At 41.0% G+C, this 19188-nt stretch overlaps 1 protein-coding gene across 3 annotated transcripts in view; it reads left to right on the top strand.

Annotated features, from left to right (window-relative positions):
• Nucleotides 1-19188, top strand: part of MORC2 (MORC family CW-type zinc finger 2) — a 54423-nt gene that overhangs the window by 15335 nt on the left and 19900 nt on the right. For 2 of the 3 annotated variants that reach the window (XM_068653983.1, XM_068653982.1), the window contains exons 1-9: nt 193-327; nt 6232-6285; nt 8084-8118; nt 8630-8698; nt 12998-13088; nt 15346-15454; nt 16717-16876; nt 16959-17070; nt 17769-17894. In XM_068653983.1, coding sequence (XP_068510084.1) covers nt 260-327; nt 6232-6285; nt 8084-8118; nt 8630-8698; nt 12998-13088; nt 15346-15454; nt 16717-16876; nt 16959-17070; nt 17769-17894 — 824 coding nt within the window. In that variant the 5' untranslated portion in view covers nt 193-259. Of the gene's footprint in view, nt 1-192; nt 328-6231; nt 6286-8083; nt 8119-8629; nt 8699-12997; nt 13089-15345; nt 15455-16716; nt 16877-16958; nt 17071-17768; nt 17895-19188 lie in introns of those variants that run through there. The other variant, XM_068653984.1, reaches the window with a different exon arrangement.

Genomic DNA, 19188 nt, shown 5'->3' with positions numbered 1-19188 from the left:
GTGAGGGGAGGGAAGGGGAAGGAGAAGGGGAAAGGAAGGGAAAAGGAAAGGAAGCGAAAAGGAAGGGAAGGGGAGCGGCTTCCCCAGCAGCACAGGGGGAATCTGTGCGTTATGGTGGCGACCTCACGGCGAGGGCGGTGATTGGGGTTGTGTGTGGAGGAAGAGGAGGAGGAGAAGGAGGAGGAGGAGGAGGGGGGTGGTGGTGGATAAGAAGGAGGAGGAGGAGGCAGCCTCGAGGGCGCGCACGCGGGCCGCCGCCATGTCGTGTGTCAGTTACAGCAGCCTGAACCGGGCGCAGCTCACCTTCGAGTACCTGCACACCAACTCGTGAGTACCGCCTGCCTTGGCTCTGTCTGTCTCTTTGCAGCCACCACCCGCAGCTGCAGCCGTCGCGGTGGGGCAGAAAGGCAAAAAAAAAAAAAAAAAAAAAAAGGCAGGAGCGGGGCCCAGCAGCGCGATAGGGCGGTGGGGAAGGGCTGGCAGCGCCGCGGAGCCCCGGGGCAGGTAAGTGCGGAGCCCGGGGGAAGCTTCGTGAACAAACTTCGCCCCCGAAGCAGAGCCCCCCAGGCTTGGCACCGAGGTGATATCCGGACAGCGGAGGTCCTGAGGAAGGATGCGTGATGGGGGGACGCAGGGAGCAGCTGCTGGGCCCGCCTGGCTTCTGCTGCCGTCTCCCTCCGGAGGAGCCTCGGGTTTCAGGCGGCTGTCGGCTTGTTTTATCTGCGCCTGGATGTCTCGTAGAGGTATGTTTCTGATGGTGAAAATCTTCGGATGGGCTTCGTGAAGGAACTGCGGCTGTTTTCGCTGTAGAGTCCCCAGTACAAAATCTCCAGGGAAGAGACAAAATTTCATCTGCTTTAAAATTGATTACTTTGGAATGGATGGCTAGGAAATGAGAAGTGCCGCTGGGAACGGGTGCTTAACATGGCTAAGCGTCCACCTGAGACATGCCTGGAAAAAAACAAAACAACAAAACACAGTAATATTGCTGTGTCATGAACAGAAGAGTTTAAGGAAGGAGCTCACCCTGGCCAAACTGTCTTGGAGAAGAAACATGAAGAAACACTTGGCATCTCTTCGTTTTGATCAACTGAAGACCAGCGTCAGGTTGTCTTCTAACGTTTTATGGAAGAGTTGACTCTGAACGTTAGCATCAGAAGATACCAAGAGCCACCTCATCCCTTGCACGCTACTTTCAGTGTATGAAGGCAAGCTTAGAACGAGGGACCTCAGTGGTCTGCAGCAGTCTAAGGACTACTAATGCACAAAACTGGCCAGCTTGATTTTTGAAGCAGATCTGACTGTGTTGGTGATGCAAGATATGGCTACAAGAGGAACTACTCAGACAAATCTCACGTGTGCCAAGAACGTCATCAAATTCTTCTTGCTATAAGGAAAGTAAGAGGTTCTGCACAAAAGAGTAAGATGGTAACAGCCAGATGTCACCCTTGGTTCCATGTCCAGTGGCTTTGTTCTCTGGTTTGGCCTGTAGCAGTTGCACATGAAGCAACCAGTCTGGTGCCCGAAGATAATACAACATTGAGTCAAGATCCTGGTGCTGTTACTGCCATGTGAAATTCTCATGTCTGGTTGTGGAAGGCATATATATGTTCATACGTGTTAGAAAACTACAACGTTGCCCTGGCGGTGGCTTGTATTTGCCTGTAGGGCAACAGGATTCTGGCTGTTTCGTAAGAAGATGAAGTCTGTGCCACAGAAAAGACTGAAGGTGTTGTTCCTGCCCTAAAGTAATGAAGTTATTTAGTATTGCCACTGTACTTCTTGTCCTGCATACGCTGCTGGTCTCCTTGTAGTATGCTGCGTTATAAAATTGTTAGGAGGAGTTGGAGGCTATCGGTCATGAATAAGCCAAAGCCAGGGCTTGTCATCCACTGTGAGTGAAGAGCCTTCTGAGATCGTGGGGATCAGTGCATAAGCCAATACTGCCTTACAAAGAGCAGTGGAAAAGAATGGAAATACTTTTTAAAATCAAAACCAAACAAACAGCAAATAAACAACTTCTATCTTTACCCAACAAGCCAACCAACAAAAACAACCCAACATACAACAACAGCATAAGGTTTTTGATGATGCAGGCTTGTCTTTCAGAGGAAAACTATACCATCTCAAATTATACTATAAACTATACTTTGCTCTCTGAGGAAAACTATACCATCTCAAATTTCACTTCAGTGTCAAAAGATGTTTCATAACGTGGAGGTAGAATTTCTTTAAGTTGTAGTTCAAAGTCAGCCCTCAGTGTTGAGCAGCAGAAGGAAACCGTGACTTGTATTTGCTCCTTTTTTAGGCTCTTTGAAGGAGAGATAAGTTGTGATATATCTAAGGGTATGCTCCGAAGTGCTTTGAGGACCAGATAAACTGGCTCCTGAAAACTTGAGGACTTACAGCTGATATTTTGAATGCTTTCATAATGCTTCCATGCCTCGTGGCAAATTTGACAGGATGTACCTGAAGCATTTCAGTTGCTTTTTTATTTATTTCTCAAATAACACTGATGTTATTCCAAGTGCTTTTATGGAACTTGAATAATTGAGCTATGTGAAAGTTCCTGTATATTATGCTATAATGTCATTATGCTGTAATGAAAGCCTGAGAGCATAAGCACATGAAAATTACCAGTGCATGATTGTTGTGGTTTTAACCTGGCCGGCAGCTAAACACCACACAACCGTTCGCTCACCCTTCCTGCTCCCTCTCTGGAATGGGGGAGAGAAACGGGATAGTGAAGCCTGTGAGTTGAGTAAAGACAGCGTATTAAGACAGAAAATAACAATAATACTACTAATAATAATGATGATAATAGTATTACTAATAATAATGTGTACAAAACAAGTGATGCACAATGCAATTGCTCACCACCCACTGACCGATGCCCAGCCTAACCCTGAGCAGCCAGGCCCCCCCCCCCCCCCCCCCCCCCCCCCCCGGCTAGTCACCCTTATATCTTGTTTAGCATGACCCCAGATGGTATTAAATACCCCTTTGGCTAGTTTGGGTCAGCTTTCCTGGGTCTGTCCCCTCCCGGCTCTTTCTGTACCCCCAGCCTCCCCGCTGGCAGGACAGAGTGAGGAGCTGAAATGTCCTTGGCTTGGTTTAAGCACTGCTCAGCAACAACCAAAACATCAGGGTGTTATCAGCACTCTTTTCATCCTAAGTCAAAAAATAGCATTCTACCAGCTACTAGGAAGAAAATTAACTCTGTCCTAACTGAAACCAGGACAATGGTCTTTAGGGTGAATTCCCAAAGCTACCTACCTGTCTTAACAATGATTGGGATTTTTTCCTTGAAAACGAGATGCTGCCACTTTAAAATGCTTCCAGGGCTATTCATTGAGATGATAACAAAAATGCATCTCATCTCAGCCAACTTTTTTTGTATATTTTGAATATTTCTAATGCACGATTGAAGGAGCTTGTTAAAATCTGAAGAGTGGAAATTGTCTTCAGTGTTGTATAGAAAGAGTTAACTTGTGATTGAACTTGAGGGTTTTTTTTCTGTAACCAGAACTCCCCTGTTAAACACAGCTTGAGTAGAAGCTCACTCAGATGAGAAGATTTCAGAATAACTGAACGGTGGACTTGAGGAATACGAGTAATAGACAAACAACATCTCCCCAGCTGTCAAGCCCTCACATTTCTACTTGTGGATATTCTGTATTTTGGCTTGAAACAATGCAGTAACAAGAGGATAGTTCTTGTTTCTGACACTGATGCCAAACTTCCAACTTAAATATTTTCCCAGATGTGGCCTCCTTCAGCACAAACATAAAGTCTTACATCTTTCATTAGTTATTAGGTACTTGTCTGACTATGTAGGATTGGAAGTCCAGCTGGGTTCAAACAGGAATGATTCTTGAACTCAGAACATAAGCTGCCTATTTCTTTTTTCATTCCCACCCCTTGGTATGCTACTCTAAATGGTTTGTAGACATGCTTGAAATTGGTCACGTTCTATGGAGTTGTCTGACTTGACTTTTGTAACCCGTATTTGAATAGATATACTGGCAGCCTTAGATGTCCCTGTTCTGTTCTTCCTTGCCCAGTTTGGCCTCCTGCATGGATGGAGCTGCCTTGAATGAAAGGTAGAAGTTGTAAGAGGGTTCAAAGTCAACCCACTTATGCCAAGTTTTCACTGAGGCTGCAGATTTTTATAATGCTTTCTTCCTGACTCCCCACGTTTCATTTAAGCAGTCTTATGATCCGTGATAGTTGTATTTCTCGTGCTTTGATTGATGTTGGTATTGCCTCCGATGATGATGATCTAGCTTATGCTTAAGTATGTCCAGGTTATGTACAAGGTTGTACAGCCTCAATTTTACCAGCAGCTTATCCTTGGATAAGGAACCAACAGTTCAAAAACAGTATGTTTTTGACACTTATGTTGCAATAAAATAGTCCTTTTTTATTGCAATTTATAGAGGATGGGGAGAGGATTGCTACCAGTTGATAATGATGTACATTAGGTATTTTAGGCACACTTGGTTGTAAGGCGAGATCATGGTTTTTGTTAGGCCAAGCTCTACGTGTGACTTCAGTTAGATATTGACAAGATAATTTGGGACATTTCAGAAGTCTTAGTGTTGAGATTAATTGCCTTGCATTAAGTATATTATAGTGTACATACACTTTTGTTAGTGGTAAATAGCTTGAATTGATTCTGCTTGCTTGTAGCAAGGTTTCACTTTACCTGGTCAGCATAAGAGATTCTATTTTTGGTAGGTGTTTCAGTTGGGTATGGTGTCATGCTACTTAGGAATAATGTTTTCTCTCGCCTTTCTTATCTTCTGATATTTCTTCAGCTATTTTGTTCCAATATCTTTCTTTGGAAATCCCTGTGAACATTTTTCCTTGATTTTAAGCGTTCTTTAAATTGTAGAGTGAAAGATATTTACAAAGCATATTTACTAGTGCTACAGAATCCATTTGTTTGTGGTTTTTCCCTGATACAGGCTAATTTTTAAATGTGTTTCTGGGATGTTGATTTGTAGAGTTAAACTAAATGATAGGGAGCACTTGAAATACATATATGTGCACGGGAAATCCTGCTCAAATGAAGGAGTACCAGGTCTGAGCTTCTGATGTGACTTTCTGACCGGTATGGTAGTCTGATTTTAGGTATAATTTGGCATTTTTGTGTAGTAGTGAAAACAGGTTGTATGTGAAGAGGTTTCATACAAACTCAAATACGTAGATAAAAAACATCTTCTGAGGACTCAGTCTCTTCATCAGCCATCCTAGAGGAAAAATAAACTGCATAAATCCTTCTTGGGTAGATTAAATTACTTGGTTCAGCAAGATCAACTGTTTCTCCAGGTTTTGTAGCTGCAGTTAATAGATAAGGGTAGATACATCTCATCTACACGTGAAATAATTGTTGGATTTTGAAAATGCATCAAGAAGTGCATCAAGGGCCTTCAGTGGAGATACTACATTAATGTTGCGGGCAACATATTGGAATCACTTTACTAGCTTTACTGTTTCCTCATCATGTTTTGTGTTTTGTTTTTATCAAGGTTAAGGTGCATAACTAAAGCCTTTTTATGGGTGCTGCTTATAAAACGTGGTAGTTCAAAGGCGAGAAGCTAAACATAGCTTTTGTGACTGTGCTAGTGGCAGCTGTCTGGATGATTTTAGCATCGAGTTTGGAAGGTGGTGTGGTACAGCGGTAGCAGAAGATTGTCTTTTCCTGAACTAGGAGCAGCTGCATCTATTGGAGGTCTAGCAGGATCTGGAAATTTCTCCATGTTAGAAATCATTTCTGCTATGTGAATATGTGCATGGTAGAGGTGGACTTTATGTGTAATATAAATCTGTCCATATTTTACATACAGACTGTGTTTAGTTGCCACAAAGAGACTTGGCAATGTGGTGAATGATTGAGGATTTATGAATTGTTGTCTTATTCATAGGCAGTGACTCCTTCACAGGTCAATAACTTTCTCTGTTATGTCTGCTAGGAATGCTTGCATTTACCACACGATGTTTTTCAGAACATAAAGAGAATGAGGTTTGCTGAAATGGACTCCATTGGGCATCTCTGCTGAGCTTCTGCTCCCAGCAGATAGTAAAACACTAATTTTTAGCCTTGTGTCAGTAGCAATTGGTATTGTAAACATGATTTGACTTGTTTAAAATATGTTTGAGATTAGTGTTTAATCAAAGGTCTCTCTTCCGTGTCAGTGTAACCCTGCTGATTCTGTTTTGTTGCAGAACTACCCATGAGTTCTTATTTGGTGCCCTTGCTGAACTTGTGGATAATGCCAGGTATGTTTCTGAGATTGCCTAATTCCCAAGGGAGATTCAGGAAAGATTTAATTAGTCTGTCTGTTTAGGAGATCTTGAGCAATTTTCATTTCTAGTAGACTTCAAGAAAAACAAAAATAGAAAACCTCATCATGGTTTAGTGTAAATATCAATAGCAGATTATGTAAACCATTAAGGTTGGAAAAGACAAGATCATCTGGTCCAATCATCACCCTACTACTACTGTCACCCACTAAAGCGTGTCCCTGAGTACCACGTCCAGCCTTTCCTTAAGCACCCCCAGGGACAGTGATGCCACCACTTCCCAGGGCAACCCATTCCTATGCCTGACCACTCTCTGAGAAGAAATGTTTCCTATTTTACAACCTGAACCTCCACTGGTGCAACTTGAGGCCATTCCCTCTTGTCCTATCACTGGTCACTTGCAAGAAGAGGCCGACCCCCAGATCCCTACAGCTTCCTTTCAGGTAGTTGCAGAGAGCAATGAGGTCTGCCCTGAGCCTCCTCTTCTCCAGACCAAACCATCCTAGTTCCCTCAGCTACGCTTCCTTTTTGTTTAAAGAAATTGGTAAAATAGTGATTACTGGAGCTAGGGACTTTAAGATCCTTCAAGAATCTTTGGCTCCTGGTAGTGATAGGATGAAAATGAAATCAGAAGTGGGATGTTGAAAAATAGAGCAAGAACAAGTAGAGCAATTGTGATAATTGAGAGACTTGGTACTTGGAAATTAGAGGTTTTAGGCCACATTTCTCATACTGCAGTCTATGGTGGCGTACCAAGCCTTGCATATTTATTCCTTCAGCTTCATCAAATATTATGATGTGATACTGTGGAAATGTTTTGAGATTATTTTCTCTCAAGCATGAATCGTCACACTATGCGGTTAGTAATGTAAGGAGCTGAACTGAAAAATTTATTTGTTGGAAAAAGTCTTTGTAGGAAGCTAGCCAGGACTCTGCGCCTATGTATTGAACTGCGTTTTAACTCAGATCAGCAGCTGTTGCTATTTTCACTTTTTCTACAACATAATGTAGCTTACTTTAGACTGAGGCTTTTTTTATTTTCAAACTCCTTATCTCTGTTTTCCTAGAGGAGGAGCTGTGCTTATACACTGTTAGCCTTCTGGGAAAAGTAGTTTTACTCGACTAGAGATACAGCTATGAAACAAGGTGACTTGGCATTTAGGAAGTAGGGTTTTATTGCAGTAGCACAACTGCACTCTTCTGATCAGTAAACCAAAGATATGTGAAGGTCTACATTGCACTTGGCAAAAAATAAGATAAAAAATTGGTGTGAGAAGGTGGCAACAGTGCTGTATGTGCTACTTTTTCCAATATACAGGAGGATAGAGCATATGAATGCCTTTAATTAAATGATCTTTTAATGACAGTTTCCTATGACAAACGTGAATGTATTTAGATGGACTTTCATGCAGAAGTTACTAAGCTTTTCCTAGAATAGCTTGACCAAAAAAGTTTAGGTGTTGATTGCATACAAGAGGGAGCTCAGAAATGTGTGCTTCTTTCTTTTTTTCCTTAGCATGATTTTGGTTAAAAAGTCACTGATATTCACTGTAACTAGGTTTAATTCTGTATAGTAACAATGTTTTTTGTTTGAGTTTGGGTTCAAATAGGCAAAAACTGGAACAGTGTGTGTTTTATTTGTTCGTTAGAGCTGTCTGCTATGCCTCTGTGGACTTTGATCTGTGCCGTTGGTTCATCTTGGAAACTATTGCATGTGCCTGGCTTTTAGCTTCATCTCTATTTGAGTACTGACTGCGTTTTTATTGCTTTGTAGAGATGCAGATGCCACACGAATAGACATTTATACTGGTAAGTCACTCCTGCTGCTTCATTGCATGTCATCAGCCAAGTCACAAGTTAAAACTTGGATTTAGGCTGCAAATGTGTGTTGCGCCTGGTAGAACGAGAGTGAAGGTGTTTATGCCTTTTGCTTTTTGTCCTGTGCCCCGATGTCTGTTATCTTTCAAAAAGTAGTGACTTCATAAGTAACTGAGGCAAGTTTGCTAGACCAGTTTTCAGATGAGGTTAGATAACAAAGTAAACAGCAATTTGTACTGGGTGTTCAGGAAACCCGCTTTTACAATACACCGTTGTTGTAGCATATATTTACATAGAAGTTAAAGTGTAGGAGAAATTAGTCATTCTGTTATTTAAAAAAAAAAAAAAAAAAAAAAAGGTGCCTTTTTTAGACCATAGCCGTATTAGGTTTATGAAAGTCCAGTTTATTGCATTACTTTTCTCGTGAACACTGTTTAGTTTGATTCCATTTTATGAAGCTCGAATTTCTGTATGGGAGTATTGAAAAATTCTTCTCTCATAGAACGACGAGAAGACCTGAGAGGTGGATTCATGCTGTGTTTTTTGGATGATGGAGCTGGAATGGATTCAAGTAAGTGACACAAGTTACATTTATATTTTCAAGATGAGGTTTCATTTTATGGCTGAAACTGAATTAACAGCTTGGTCCTGTTGAAAGAGGGAAGTTATGTGCCTGGGTATGTGTTCCTGCCTCTTCACTGCCTTTTTCAAGCAGTATCACTTATCAAACTCTTCACCTCTTCAGTTTGGAGTAAAATTAACAAAATTGTTGTGCTGCATCATAGAGATGAGTCAGCCTGGTCTGTAGTTTTCCAGCATACCAAAGTTGGCCTTGGGGCTGGAGGGAGAATAACGTAGCCAGAAAAGGGAAAAGGTTTCTGAGCATGTTAGGGGCTGCTGAGCGATTAGTTAATCTTGTCTCCAGTATGAAAGTGTGCCGTGACAAAAACGTCAAACTTGACTTCGAAAGCATTTTTCTGTTCTTTCATCATTATCATTGTGGTAGAGATCAATATTTAACAATATAAACTCTTAGGAGCATGAGAAGAATATAATAAATGCAAGTCTGCCTCATCATAAGAACTGATGTCTGTCGGATCTAGTGGAAGTAAAGACTTCTTGCAATGCTTTAGCATCATTGAACAGTACTCTTAATCCATACCAACTTCTTTGCATCTTGAAGATGGCAGCTCCTACTTAAACTGCAGTCTTCCTACCTTATGCTGTAGAGTCAAAAATCCTTCAAAATATTTGAGGATTCAGTGTCATCATGGTACAGATAATTTTTAAAAAGCAGTGCATCCCGCAGGGAAATATAAAAATATATTATAAAATATAAAGCTCATAGCACTGGTTCAAAAGGTTAGCTTTTTCATGGGGGACTACTAAATAAGAGACAATTAGAAAACCAAACTCTAGATCTTATGCTGCACATCTCAGGTTGAGATTTCTCATATTATCAGTGGTGTCATTGCTGAGGATACTTAGATTTGAGAAATTTAACCTACTGTTTGGACTCTCAAGGTGTTGCATGATTATAATGACTCAAAAACCGATTGTAGATTGAAGTCTTACAACTAACTTAGGAAGTAATCTGTAATTGTATTATTAAATGATAGAAACAAATGAGTCTTTAACTTGCTTTTTATCCCAGCTCTAGTAAGCTTTAGCTATATTTTGAAGTTTGGGAGCTCCAAAGTGCTTTCGTTTTACATACTTTGAAAAACAATGTTTAAATGTATTTGGGATTCTGGCAGTTTTTTTAAAAGCACACATACATGTTTTTGTGTGTAGTCAATGACACTTAGAGGACCAGTGTCAGAAGAGTGGTCTGCATATCTCTAAGGGTAAGTGTGTCTACAGTCTTGTTAGCACACTGAAGTTTCCTCTTGTGTTGATGTATTTTTGAAATAAATCTTTGGTTTCTTGAGAAACTTGTATGAAACTGGTTTCTCAATAATGAGCTGTGCTCAGTCATTTCCCTTAGATAGTTGGTTTGTATCTGTAGTTGTCAAGGTAATGAAAGATCTCAGAGCTTCTTCCTGCTTTTCCGCTGGCCCACGAAAAAGTTGACTGGAAATCTTGCACGCCACGTGCACGCAGCTGATGCACACCCACTGCGAGCACACCCAGGAACACCCCGTTGATACTCTGCGTGCACACGTGCACTGTGCACAGACCGCACGCACTGCGGGGAGGGAACAAGGCAGAGTTGTGGTCATGGGATGGAGTCCAGTGGGAGTCCTGCACCCAGCGGAGTCCCCCAAGGGCCGGTACTGGGACCAGTGCTGTTTAATGTATTTGTCAAGGACTTGGGTGAGGGCAACACTCCAGAAATAAACAGCTTTATCCCCCAGTTCTATATCCCAGCTGTTTGATGTTTCTTACTAGGATTATTATTTTTTTTTTTAATTTAGAATCATAGAAACACCTAGGTTGGAAAACACCTCCAAGATGAGTACAAATCTTTACTTAGCACTGCCAAGTCTTCCACTAACCATGTCCCTAAGCACCACGTCTACCTGTCTTTTGGATGCCTCCAGGGATGGTGACTCAACCACTTCCTTGAGCAGCCTGTTCCAATGCCTCACAACATTTTCAGTGAAGAAATTTTTCCTAATATCCAACCTCAACCTTCCCTAGTGCAACGTGAGGCCATTTCCTATTGTCACATCACTTCTTGATTGGAAGAAGAGGCCAACACCCACTCTACTACAACCTTCTTTGAGATAATTCTAGAGTGATAAGGTCTCCTCAAGCCACTTTTTCTCCAGCCCCAGTTCCCTCAACCACTCCTTACAAGAGGTGTTCTCTAGACCCTTTACCAGTTCTGTTGCCCTTCTGTGGACACACTTCAGCACCTCAATGTCCTTCTTGTAGTGAGGGGCCCAAAACTCAATACAATATTTGAGGTTCAGCCTCACCAGAGCTGAGTACAGAGGAACAATCACTTCCATAGTCCTGCTGGTGATGCTATTTCTGATACAGGCCAGGCTGCTGTTGGCCTTCTTTGCAACCTGAGCACACTCCTGGCTCATATTCACCCGGCTATCAACCAATACCTTCAGGTCACTTCCTACCATGCAGCTTTCTAGCCACTCTTCCCCCCGGCCTGTGACATTGTATGGGGTTGTTGTACTCCAAGTGCAGGACCTGATTCCTTTTCTTGGGCTTTGAATATCAATCTGCCATCTTCACTGAATTCCTTCAGATTGTTTTTTGTTTTTTTTTTTTTCTTGTCTGTTTGGCACAGATCACATCAACCCTCTTTTTGTTGCCAGGGAGTTTATTTTTAAAGTCTAGTAACTCTGAGACACAACAAAATGAACACAGTGTGACTAAAATAGTTGTAAGTGAAACTCCCTGTAGAGCCTTAACTAAAAATTTGGGAAAAAAAAATAAATTTATACCTTGATTTTTTTGGAGGAGTGTAAAGACTAAATTTCTCCCAAAGACAAACTGTAGCAGAGAGAGAAGCTCCCTCACCCTTCAGGAGTCCCCTCTTCTGGGTATTGTTTATCCTTCTCTTCCCAAGAAGAATCACCTTTTTAGGGTGGCTTTAGGTCTCCACCACTGAATGATAAACCATATGTTCACCTTGTCTGAGTGAGGAAATGCGCCAGGCAATTACTCCTTTCCTTTTTTAGGCTTCTGAATTTGTTCTTAAAAATAGCTGTTGATACAGCTTTTAGTACAGCAAGGGGAGAGGGGGCAGTAATATTCTCTTCTTAGAATATCCCATATACCCCTGTTTGACTAGGCTTTAAAACTAACACAATAATAATAACAATAAAATCCACATCTCCAAATATGAGATAATCTTCTAATGTTTGCTTTGGCTGGCAAGAAAACACCATAGGAGGCTGAGGAAAGGGAAGAAGTACTGTGATCCAGTCAAAATTTGTATTTGCAATAGTTGTCCCCTCCTCCCTTGCAGCTTGTATGTGCGTTGAGGGCAGTAATTGTTGTTAGCCTTCCTGTTTGAAGGATTGTTCCTGTTAAGGCACTTCATGTTCCCTCATCTCTGGAATTGCATTGCATTTCTCCCAGTAAATTCTATGGTGAAACGATTGCTATCTCTTGGCAGAAGGGAGTACAATTGTTCTGTCCTATGGATGATATTAAAAGGCTTTATACCTTGAACAATGGAAAGGCTTGAGCTAAAAATGACAATCCCTCTCATCTGTGAAACTATCATATCCTTTTGTTTAGTCCTGTGCTAATAAAATGCTCTGGCTTCCTGTGGTATTTGCTAGTACTGCTTGAATACAGCTGTCTTGCTGTCAGTTGTCCAGGAATCTGCTGCAAAAAAAATAGTTTTTGTCTTGCTAGTGCATTAATTGGTAGTAGTGTTCAGCTCAGCTCCATAAAGAAAATGTGCTCAGTTTATCCTGAATTCAAGACCTTTCTGTGTTAGTGACGTATGCCCTAGTACCAAGGGTTTTTATCTGTGGTGTTAGTAGAACCAGAGCTGCAGTGTCCCAGGGTTGGATTTTGGTTTATTTATGAGCACATTGGGAATTGTGATTAACACAACAGATCATCTTATTGACTTTTTTTTTTCTTTTTTGTAAAAAGAAAACATCCTTACCCAGTTCAGATGGGGTACTGGTCTAGTCTGAAACTTAAAACTCTTTTTGTCAGCATAACAGCATCTGTACAAAACTTCTGATGCCAGTGTCATTGACCAGTGTAGTTCTTACAGGGCTGGATGGCAGAACTTCAGGGTGAGACCTTGGCTTGGACTTCAGGCCTCTTCCGTGCAGCAGTCCTTCTGTGCTATTTAAATACAAACTTCTTCGTCATTGTAATATGCGCTTCTGTGTATATTAAAACAAACTTTGGATTTGCTACCTGTCTCTCGTTCCAGATGAAGCTGCCAGTGTTATTCAATTTGGCAAATCAGCCAAGCGATCTCCGGAGTCAACTCAAATTGGGCAGTATGGGAACGGCTTGAAATCGTAGGTATTAAAAGCCAGCGTCGTGAGATTATGGAGGTTAGAGATGAGATAGCAAATGTATTTTTTGCTTGGAGTGTGTATCTTTTTTACCAGAAAAACACTTGGAGATGAAATCTAAAGAAATATACAATGTTTTGGTATGCAGGAGCCCTATGGACAGAATGAGTAGAGAAGTGTGTTCAAACTGATGACAGTGTTTTCCATTATGTTTAAGTGATTCAGGGGATATGGATCAGCTGGAAAAATGAAAGAGCAGGAAAAATAAAACATCTTAATATGTCAATATCAGACAAATAGTAAAATCAAAGCAAAATAGTGCTGCAGCCTTTCTCTAGGAAGGTTGTCTGTTGGTGAGGCACTGGAACAAGTTGCCCAGAGAGATTGAGGATGCCCCATCACCAGAGGTGTTCAAGACCAGGTTAGATGAGGTCCTGAGCAACTTGATCAGTGGGTGGCATCCCTGCCTATGGCAGGGGAGTGGAACTAGATGATCCTTGAGGTCCCTTCCAACCTAGGCCATTCAATGATCCTATGAACTGCATAGAGATGAAGGGGAATGATGGTAGGAATGAGGAGAGGGGTGGGATTTAAGTGAGAGATGAACAGAAATAAATCTTGCTGATTGGAACAGATTTGATATGAAAGAGAAAAACCATTCACAGCTGTAAAACCTGATTGAGAAAGTTGGAGGACTTTTATAGATTACTCTATTTGTCTGTTCTGCCTTTATGCTTCTGGTCTCCATGTGGCTTCTTGATGTACGTTCATCTTAGTGGGGGAATCTCTGTGATTCAATAGATATCTGGGGGAGAACAGAAAGCAGGGAGGGTTGAAAGGGTTCTAGAAATATCATCAATCCAGCTTCAGTGCAGGAATAGATCCTACCTGTGCTCTTCCAGGGCAGAACTCTCGCCTGTTCTTAAACCTGAGCAAGGGGCATACTATATTGCAGCTAGGAATTGCAGACCGAAGCCTAAATGTGCAAAAGGAGATGTTTGCTATCACATTGGTCTAATCTAAAGAAATGAACTGACAGAACCCCTGATCCAGCTTTAGATGAAATGAAATTTTTGTCCATTAAGGGTTTTTGGAGGAGTTGGCTGATAGGATAAAGGAGAATATTGGGAAGGAGGGTCTTATTGGGAATATTGTGAGAAAAATCTCAAATAATTTTCTTCAGACAGGATCTTCTGTGAAGCTATTTTATTCACGATTGCAATGGCGGGCGTCCTGTCAATCAGGAGCGCATCCCAGCAAATAAATCATAACCTTGTATTCCCTATTACCTGATGCCTGATCACCTCCCCTGTTTCCTCATTGGCTGAGTACTACAGGTTCACAAGCTACTCAACACTCCTCTACACCATATATGTACAATTTTTCCTTTTTCCAACCTTTTAATTTCTCCTTTCTTATTTTTTGAGAACTTGTGAACATTGTTTAACTCTTCTCACACTGCTCATCCTATTTCTCTCAAACTTCTACTTTATTTTGGAACAGTGAGGCCTTCTACTGTCCACTAATCTACTTAGCATTTCTCCTTATTATGACTACACAACTATCTTGGAATACAGAAAATTAGTTCTCTGTTGCAAAAACACAACTTTGTTGCTCACAATTTGAGAGTTAGGAGGTGGAGGACTGTCCTTTTTGTGATAGCTAGCTGATGAGTTGAACTGCTGAATTGCTAATGTTCCTGTCACATTGGAAAATATATTGTCTCCCAGAAACTTGTCTACTGCTATTCATTTGTGTGTACAGCAAAATGAAGGCTGCATTCATTTTCTCACTGACTTACATTTTTGCTCATATATTTGAAGGTTATTATCACATCTCACTGTAGTCGACTTCTTCAGATTTAAAAACAAAACCTTTGTTTTAAACTTTCTTCATAGTATGAGTTTGGAAAGCTCCATTCTGCACTTTTTAATTGTGATTAGTGTTAAATGTTTTAGGGAAAGAATTTAGAGAACTCCATTGCTTCTTGTGAAAATGTCCAGATTTAGATGTGTTGTTTTTTTGTTTTTTGTTTTTGTTTTTTTGTTTGTTTGTTTTTTGGAAGGAACGATAGAGAGAGAGGGTAGCTGCTGTTTAAGTCTTTTTACCCATCTTAACCTGTTTTTGGTGTCTCATACTTGAACATAATGGAATGAAAACATAACTTGCTCTGCTTTTTAAAGAATTAGCATAAATTCTGCTAATCTGCTGAAAAGTATTGGTCAGGAAGTATAACATGCTGCTTGAAATCTGTCTCCAGGGGTTCCATGCGGATTGGGAAAGACTTTATCCTTTTCACAAAGAAAAACAACACCATGACTTGCCTTCTCTTGTCACGGACATTCCATGAAGAAGAAGGCATCGATGAGGTTTGGACATAAAATATTTTAATGAAGTAATATGGTGAATGTTGTTTCATCTGAACTTCACCCAGCTCTTGAAGGAGTCTGTGTCAGTATGGATTTCTACTGTGTTTTATTCACTGTATGGTTTTCTCTTGGGGATACACTGGTAGGGGATCTGCAAAGTCATGACTGATTTTTCCTTTTGGCTTTAAATCTGTTCAAGAGGTCTCTCTAAACTACTGTGGGTTTATAGGGCTTAACATCACTTTATGTTGCTTGTGCCAAGCTCAGGCTATGTCCAGACTTTCTTGTGTTTTCCTTTCCCACAAAATTTGATTTTGAGATGTAGTTAAATTTTTGTTCATATCTGATCATCTGTAGAGAATTAAAGGTATGATTGAAGATGCTTCCAATAGGTCAGAAACTCCCAGATGTATCTCTTTTCGCATCTTTTTAAGTCAAAAATCAGTATGGTTCTAACTACTGAGAATTTGTATATCTTTAACAGATAGTTCAGATACCATTGTGTATCTGAACTCTTAACATGGAAGTATTTTTATGCTCAAGTGCAAGTATTTTTAAGGCATAGCCAATAATGAGAAGATACGTTTTTGCACTGGCATAATATATAAGGATTTTCCATTTTGATAGTGGAGGGAGCTGTACAAAGAAGCTGTTGAGGGGGCAGTGCTTGCTAGTGGCTAGCTAGCAGTAATGTAGTTCCCATAGTGCCTCTGGAGCTAGAAGTTTTGGCTTGAGTTTAATTCTAAAATAAGGAGGGGACTCACTGTCCTTGATATACAGCTGCAGTCTGTAATTCTATCTCTGTTCATGTTCTAAACAACACAAAACCAATAATCTTGTTAGAATCCTACCAAGAAGAAAAAATGAAATCAGAAAAATAAATGAAGAATAATTCTTCAGTTTAAGAGAAGAGTTGAACACAGAGTTTGATGCTTCTTTTTTTTTTTTTTTAAGAAACAAAACTTGTGTTTTTTGTTTGTTTTTTTTACTGTTAGGTGAAAGTTATTACAAGAGGTAAAAATGATGTTGGTTGTGTTAACATTGAGCAGCCAATACCACACAGATTACTTTGGAGTGGTATCTTGTAAGACTAGATGTTCTAGAAAAGTAACTTGAAGGGTGGAAAAGAAAGGTCCTTGAGCACTTGACAGTTGTGCAAACTGCTGAAGAGTTAGGAAGGGCTACTGCACAACCTTGTTCCATGTAAATGGCTGACTAGAGTGGGTAGGTCTGAATTGCTCCTGGTACAATGCTATTTGTAGGTCATTGTTCCACTGCCCACCTGGAACGCACGGAGCCGAGAGCCTGTGACTGACAACATGGAGAAGTTTGCTATTGAGACAGAGCTGATCTACAAGTATTCCCCTTTCAAATCAGAACAGCAAGTGATGGAGCAGTTCAATAAGATCCGTGGTGAGAAAGGTATGTATCTGTGGTGCTGGTCATGGGCAAGGAATTTGGGGGTTTGGGGGGGATTCACCTGATCAACTTCTTGCTTGCTTAGGCACCTTGGTGATCATATTTAACCTCAAGCTAATGGATAATGGAGAGCCAGAGCTGGATGTGACTTCTGACCTCCAAGATATTCAGATGGCAGAAACACCCCCAGAGGGAACGTAAGTATGACTGATGTTACAGGATTCTGATCTAACTATATTTTGGGGCTTATCTGTATGCTGTGTGCATACGTTTGTTTTTTTCAAAGTTTCTCTTTCTGTGGTGAGTAGGAGAGTTTAGATGTTCTTTAGTTCTTCAGCAGTTTAGAGTTCATGCATTTACATAGCTCACAGATGTTATGCTTGTGTGTTTGTTGTGAATTTACGCCTTGACTTGTCTCAGCTTAGTCAAAGCAGGCAAACTCAGTACCCTTTTTTAATTATCTGTATTAAGGAGAGGAAGCCCTCAGCTATAGGTTTAATCTGTGCCAGGATATGTCACAGGATAGGGAAAAGTAGTGTGGGGAGGTGATTCTGTTGGTCTTTTTGAACCTGGGTACCAGTTTCTTGGGAAATACGAATCTTACAAATTTTTTCAACAGAGAAACTTGTTCATTTGGTAAGGGTAGAGGATGAGACTATGACAGTAGTAGGTGATGGCTGTTTTTTAACAAGAGAATAATTAAGGGGAAAAATTTTGAAGGAAAAGGAGGGACAAGGATGAGTACTCTGACAAATAAGACATTGGTTATTCGGGTAGTAAATTGATGGGGTCATCTTTGAGGTACATGGATGTAATAGGGAGAATATCTCCAGGTAGTCCTACAGTGAAATGCTGAACAAACTGATAAATATCTGTAAACATCCATCTCCTACAGAAAGCCGGAGCGCCGCTCCTTCCGTGCCTATGCTGCTGTGCTCTATATCGATCCTAGAATGAGGATATTCATAAATGGACACAAAGTACAAACCAAGCGACTTTCCTGCTGCTTGTACAAGCCAAGGTAAGCGTTAGACCACAAGTCTGCATATCTGTGCAGGAGTTCCCTTACAGAAGAGGTTTAGCATTTTGCTCTGTGTGTATCCTGCATAACTCCATGTTAAAGCCACAGAAACAGATCACAAGATTATAGGATGTGGGTTTGACATCTTGGAAAAACAGGAAGATAATGGAAAATCTAATGCTTTTGTAAATCAAAAGTAGCTTGTGCAATTTGTTTCCTTTAAAACCAAACACAGAATCATAGAATAGTTTGAGTTGGAAGGGATCTCAAAGACCACTTAGTTCCAACCCCCCTGCCATGGACAGGGACACGTTCCACTAGATCAGGTTGCTCAAAGCCCCATCCAACCTGGCCTTGAGCACCTCCAGGGATGGGGCATCCACAGCTTCTCTTGTCAACCTCTTAGAGTTGCCTCACCATCCTCATAGTAAAGAATTTCTTCCAAGTATCTAATTTAAACCTTTGAATTTGCACAAGTCTAGGCAGATGATATCAATTACTCTTCTCTTATCCACCAGCGCTATCATCCCATCTATGGTGACTTGTGAGGTGTGATTTGCCCGTAGTGAAGCAATGTTGGCTGTTGCCTGTCAAGCTAATACTTACTCAGCTTCTTAAAATTTGGAAAGTGGTATCAGACTTCACAGAAGTCACACGAGATTGCATCCCTTGCTCTCCCCTTGTCAAAATAGTCAGTCGTTTCATTTTTAGAGGCAGTCAATTTGGTACAGCATGACTTGGCGCTGTAAATCATGGTTTGCTAGGTGTCCTTCTGCTTGAAGTGATCATTTTTATGCTTTACATCAGGCCTTGGTAGGTACAGCATTCTGCTTGCAAGATCTGCTTAGGAAGATTGTCTTCAGGAGGCAGCGTATTCTCTCCTGTTTGTAGGGTTGCAAGTCAGCTTGTCTTCATCTCTGAAGGAAAAGCATTTAACAGTGACTTGTCTGCGGGTTAATTTTTGGTGTTAGAGAACAAAGAATGGAGATTTGTCAAGGATATCCAAGACCATAGAGGAAGTAGTTCCTCTTTCCAGAAGAGCTCCAGTTATCTTCTACCTTTTGCTAGAGATCAGTGCGAGACTTCTCAAAACCTTTCTGGAGCCTGTAATGCACAGAAGTCAGGAGCAGGCTGGTTTTGTGCAAATCATTCAGCAGCATTTGTAGGTGTGATACCACAGTAGCAGACTCCCTGGAAGCTGCTTTCATCTCTGAAAGAGTTACTTCATCTGTTTCCTCCCACGGTCACTGTTGGAACTTGTTTAGCAGTGCAGGCTGTACAGCTAGAAGGAGGC

The sequence above is a fragment of the Anas acuta genome, chromosome 17 (assembly GCF_963932015.1).
Source record: "Anas acuta chromosome 17, bAnaAcu1.1, whole genome shotgun sequence".
Taxonomy (NCBI): Eukaryota; Metazoa; Chordata; class Aves; order Anseriformes; family Anatidae; genus Anas; species Anas acuta.
The sequence above is the reverse complement of the archived record's forward strand: the minus strand, read 5'-3'. Positions and strand labels throughout refer to the sequence as shown.